The 5,811-nt window shown below is 60.7% G+C and overlaps 1 protein-coding gene across 1 annotated transcript in view; it reads left to right on the forward strand.

The window, feature by feature from the left end:
- Positions 1–5,811, forward strand: part of DNAH17 (dynein axonemal heavy chain 17) — a 115,481-nt gene that overhangs the window by 102,702 nt on the left and 6,968 nt on the right. The window contains exons 74-75 of the mRNA XM_007462391.1: positions 1,366–1,557; positions 5,286–5,465. Of these exons, the coding sequence (XP_007462453.1) occupies positions 1,366–1,557; positions 5,286–5,465 (372 nt within the window). The remainder of the gene's footprint in view (positions 1–1,365; positions 1,558–5,285; positions 5,466–5,811) is intronic.

Consider the following 5,811-nt stretch of genomic DNA (forward strand, 5'->3'; position numbering starts at 1 on the left):
GGGGGGGGGGGGGGGGGGCGGTGTCTGCTTGGAGTCAGCGGGAAGCGCAGTCGCTGTCGGGCAGAAGCGAGGTGGGGCTGCCCGGCTGAGGACAGGCGAGCGGGCACGTGGCCGGGGCGTGCTGAGGTGCTCAAGGGCTCCCTAACTTTGTGCATCACCTAAGGCGTCTGCAAAGATCGGAAGGGAAGCCATGAGGAAAGCTGTTGCTTCCTGAGGGGACCATCCCAAGTTCGGGGGCCCACCGCCTTCACAGCGTTTCACAGGAAGAGGCAGTAGTGGCTGGGACGCGCCCAGACCATCCCCGGGCACATCTGTGACCACAGAGCCCAGAGGCCCGGGAGGCCAGTGATGAGCGGTCCAACCAGAGGGAAGTCTCTGGAGGCAGACGGAACCCGCCAGGCCTTCCCTCATCCTCGGGCCCGGCGGGTTCCTCCCTCTGGTTGGCGGTCTCAGTCTGCACCCTTTCACGGCCGATGTCTGGAAGGGTCCAGCCAGGCCTGTCTCCTGGGCCCACAGCTGACAGGTGACGGCGCCGTCTCTAGGACAGGCATTGAGGAAGGATCTGGGGGGGATGTTGGGGTGATGGAGCCCCCATCTGCGCCCCTCCCTTTCCATGTTTGCTGGAGGGGACCCCAGCCGGGCATCTGTGTCAGGGCTTCCATGGAATCAGGACAGGGCCCCTCCCTTGTTACACCTTGTGTATTTTTTCCTGGCACTTTTTCCGACGATGACCATTTGATAGGCGTCTGTCCCCTGGTCCAGCTTTCTGGCCGCCGTGCCTGCTGCCCCCAGCCACTGGGAGGCACTCATAGAGCTGAGCGGGTGAAGAGGAGCCCAGCTTAACTTCCAGAAGCCTCTGTGTTCAGAGGCACCCACTTAGCAAAGACTAATCCGTTAAGGTCGCACAAACCCAGAGAGAACTGGGCTTCAGACTGTGGGCTGGGTTGGCCTTTCCCTGGGGCCACCTGCTTTCAGAAAGGCTTTCCTCAGCATCCCCTCCTCCGTTACAGATCATTTTTGGCGAGTTTGGGGTACTGCTTGCGTGCAGATGATGAGGAACGTTGATAATTGCGGGGGAATTATATTGGGGAACATTTCATTAGGAAGATGTATCAATAATTTGACTGGTAACCAATACAGCTGCGTTTCTGGAGGAAGCAAGGACAAGGAAGCGCCCTCTACCCGACTCTACAGGTCGGGAGAGACTCGGGAAACCGGCTCAGAGCAGCCGATGACCTTGGGCCCCACCCCCACCCCCCCCTTGGGCCCCCCCCCCCCCCCCCCACCCCCAGCGAAGCGGCTGGTCCTGGCCCGCACGGCCGCCTGTGCGGACGCTGGCTGAGCCGCATGCCCGCCCTCCCGCAGGACACACTGGAGATGTGCACCAAGGAGGCGGAGTTCAAGTGCATCCTCTTTGCCCTCTGCTTCTTCCATGCCGCGGTGGCCGAGAGGCGCAAGTTCGGGGCCCAGGGCTGGAGCAGGCCGTACCCCTTCAGCAACGGGGACCTCAGCATCTCCATCAACGTGCTGTACAACTACCTGGAGGCCAACCCCAAGGTAAGGGCCCACCTGGAGCCCAGCTGGCTGGTCCTCCCGCCCTGCCTGCCTTTCAGTTCTTCTGTCTCACGTTTAAGAGACACTGAATAGGTTCCATAGGCCAAAGAAAATCTGAAAACGTGCGACTCCTCTGTGACCCCAGCAATCTGATATAATGGTTACCACCCAGGCCCTGGTCACTGCCTCCAGCAGTTCTCAGCCGTCTGGCAATTTTTCTAACTCCACGGGAGTCAATATCTCTGGGGCCCTGCCAGTCCTGCACCCGAACAGCGACTCCCCCAGAAAGGCCAGCCCCCCCGGACAGCGTGAGCCGAGAGAAGATACCAAAGGGCTGCCTGGGCTGCAGGCCTTGCCGCCAGAACGCAGGTTCAGAGGGAAGGCCAAAAGAAAAAATCTCCCTGGAGACACGGAACGCTTCCTTTCATTTGTGATGAAAATTAAAACCAGTGTGTCCGGTGCCGTGCAAGCTGTTGCGAGGGCTGCTGCGAGGCGGCTTCATGGCCGGGAGGGCCTGTCTGCAGGCCCAGAGGGGAGACTCGCACCCCAGGTGGGGTGAAGCCCGCTGCAAGCCCCCCTCCAGATGTGGCCACCACTCGGGAACTGAGAGCCGGCCGTTCTCCCCACCTGACATGGCTCCTCTTGGGATCTTACGTGGAGCGTGGTGCTGGCACAGGACCCGTCCGTCTCTGTGACCCCCAGGGGGAGGCAGAAGGGAACCCCGTAAGCCCAGGGCTCCTCCGTGCTCCTGTGGCCAGCACCTTCCTACAACGACAGAGCTCGACGTTCCGCTTACCCAGGAGGCTCCCGAGAACCTGACCAGGGTGCCCGGACACACCCCTGCGTCACCCCTTCCCTGTCCCAGCGCCCCAGGGCCAAGGCACCCGCCGCTTTGGGGCACGGTGGGCACCCCAGGGACCTGGCTAGAGGCCTGAGGCTCACACACCCCCTCCAAGCTTTGGGGACTGAGCGACCAGGGGCGGAGGGTGTCCCACCCATCGTAACAAAGCTCAGATGCACTGGGAGGGGAGACATGGGCCAGCTGCCCCCAGACCCCGGAGGAAGACGACCCCCCAGGACGGCCGCCACCCCAGCCTGAGCCTGGAATGTTGTTGGCTTAGTTCCTGGCCAAACACAGGAAGTCGGCCCTCCTCAGGGGAGGGGGACAGTGGTCTCCGTGGGCAGGTGCCGGGGGTCACTTCACCTATGACAGGGTCTGAGCTGAACGCCGGTGGCACATCTTACAACACGCGCACAAGTAAATAAACGCAAGAAGATGTGAAGAAAGAATTTCTTCATCACAGCAGCTTCGTCAGAGCAGTTCTCTCTGGGGAGATTCCAGTGGGAGGAGCAGTCTTGCTAGAAGTTTCTAACGACATTTACGCAGACGCTTCCCTCGTTACACACCCACAGAACCCTAGCTGGGTAAGAAACTGCTCGAGAACGCACACCGTGTGCTCCAGTGACCAGCGGGGTGAGGTGTGAGTGACACTCGGTGTCCCGCTCAGCAGTGTGTGATCAGGCCGGGGCCCCCAGGCCTGCGCAGCCTGACCTTCCCTTTGTCCCAGCTCGCGGCGGGGAGGCAACGTTGAATAACCTCCTGTGAGGATGTCACCCTCGGCCCGCGATGAGCCAGTCCATCCTCCCGCCTCTGAGTAAGTCGACTCAGACTCTGAGGGCGAGGCCTGGCAACGTGTCTCTGACAAGTGCTCTGGGGACTCCATCCGGCAAGTGCGGGCACACAGACGGCACCCACCCCCCAGGGGTTAGTCCCACTGGCCCGCATCCCGGGAGGCAGGTCATGGAGCCAGAGAGGCAAACTGGGGTGTACCCAGCCCTACTTTGCAGGAGAAACAGAAGCTGTCCCCGAAGCAAATACGCAAAATGCAGAAAAGGCAGCTCGGCACATACCCAAGATAACTAAACAGAGAGAAAAAGTGCAAGTCACAAGATGACGATCAAGAGGATATTAATGGTTTGTTTTGTTTTGTTTGTTTATTTATTATTTTTGGCCACGTTGTGTCTTCGTTGCTGCGCTCGGGCTTCCTCTAGTTGCGGCGAGCGGGGGCTACTCTTCGTTGCGGTGCACGGGCTTCTCATTGCAGTGGCTCCTCTTGTTGCAGAGCACAGGCTCTAGGCACGCAGGCTTCAGTAGTTGCAGCACGTGGGCTCAGCAGTTGTGGCTCGCGGGCTCTAGAGCGCAGGCTCAGTAGTTGTGGCGCACGGGCTTAGCTGCTCCGCGGCATGTGGGATCTTCCCGGACCAGGGCTGGAAGCCGTGTCCCCTGCATTGGCAGGCGATTCTCAACCACCGCGCCCCCCCTGGGAAGCCCCGATATTAATGTTTGAAGTCAAAGTTCATGAGAGCACATCAGACACTTGATAAATCAGCAAGTTCTTATCCAATTAACTTCAACTTGCCCGCATTTGGTAAACAGCGGCCATCCAGGCAGGGCACTGTGGGAGTTACATAAATGCCCACCTTGCCCTTAAACAGCCACAGTCCTCGGAGAAACTTGTGTGTGTGCTATGCTGCCCAGCGCGTCAGCTGCCACCACACGTGACATGCAGCAAGTCCCAGCGGAGGGGAACGAAAGACACTCTGGATTTCAGAAGCTTGGTCTAAAACAAAAAAAGAACGTAAAATACCTTATTCATAGTTTTTATGCTGAGTGCCTGTTGGAACAATCTTTCTGCTTAAGTGGCTGCTGGCAAATCTGAAGTTACGTGCGTGGCTGCCCAGTGTGGCTCCCGCCGCTGGACAGCGCCGTGCAGGAGGTGCAGCTACGTACGTGCTGGGACCGGGGCAGGAGAATGGGTTCCTGGCTCTGTGGAGGGGCTGCGCTCGAGCCGCTCTGGAGGAGGAGCACGGTCATGGCCATGTGGTGGCCAAAGGAGCCGCATCCCAGGCTGAGGGCACAGCGTGGAAGCAGAGGCAGAACAGAGAGCAGTGAGAGTGGCCAAGGGTGGAATGCACGGAGAGACCCGGCCGCCAGGGGGCGCACTTGTGTGCATTGCCCGGTTTGGTCCGGTTCCCTCGGGCCCGGGAGCCAAGGTTCTGGCGGGGAGGCTACTTGCTGGAGCTGGCTGTGCCACCGAGACCTCAGGGGCACGCGTGGGCAAGGCTACTGGAGTATAATCGGAACCAGGGCCCTTTGGGGGATCAGAAGGTAGACCCACTCGATAGATCCTGAAGGCACGACGAACTGGACGTGATTCATGGCCAGAAAGATCTACGGTGCCCAAGAGCCAACACCCCATCCACAAAGAGTTACCGCTCTTGCTGGAGACGGCGGTAAAGGGAAAGGTCACAGGTGGCTCCACACTTCCATTTCCAAGCGTGGGGAACAAAGCGGGCACGGGCAGAGGGAGCGTGTGGGAGCTGGGGGGAGGGCCTGCGGGGTCTGCAGTGCCGGTGCTGGGGTCGGGGAGGTCACGTCAAGGGAGAGCGCAGAGAAGAGGGGCGGGCACAGGGCCGGGCCGTCCTGGCTGGGGGTGGGGTGGAGGCAGGGGAAGCCGGCAAAAGCCCCTCGTGCGAGGAGCCCGGCGGGAAGAGGGCCAAGGAGGAGCTGGTGGCCGAGTCAGGGGGCAGGAAGGGCCAGGCTTGGGCCTGGTGACCGAGGGTAGCAGGTGACCCTGAAGACCTGGTGGAGGCAGGGGTGACAGGAGGGGCTGGCAGACCCAGGAAGGGGTGGGCCACAGGGTCCCCTGACGGCCGCCTCCCTTCCGAAGGTGCCCTGGGACGATCTCCGCTACCTCTTTGGGGAGATCATGTACGGCGGCCACATCACCGATGACTGGGACCGCCGGCTCTGCAGGACATACCTGGAGGAATACATCCAGGCGGAGATGCTGGAGGGAGAGATCCTGCTGGCCCCGGGCTTTCAGATCCCCCCCAACCTGGACTACAAGGTGAGGGCTCCTTCCAGGGACAGGTAACACATTAAACATGAGCTCCCTCTGTGACACAAAGCAACAGAGGTCAGTGCCATCCCGCAGGCTCCCGGGCGAGAGCCTCTGTGGCAGATGGACCACCAATAAGCAAGCAAGCGGACAGGCAACCCAAATAACAGGGCTTGAAAGGCAGCCTCCATCGAGGAGAGTGGGAGCAGCCCCAGAAGGGGGTCAGGGAAATGAGGCTTGGTACAGAGGGCAAGACGTGGACACAGCGTTCTGGGAAGCGATGCTTAATAAACGGAGGACACGGGTTCCGGCTCACACAGCTCTCCCTGCTTACCCGCCCCCCCCCCCCCCCCCT

Source organism: Lipotes vexillifer, unplaced genomic scaffold, assembly GCF_000442215.2.
Source record: "Lipotes vexillifer unplaced genomic scaffold, Lipotes_vexillifer_v1.1 scaffold1691, whole genome shotgun sequence".
In the NCBI taxonomy this organism is placed as follows: domain Eukaryota; kingdom Metazoa; phylum Chordata; class Mammalia; order Artiodactyla; family Lipotidae; genus Lipotes; species Lipotes vexillifer.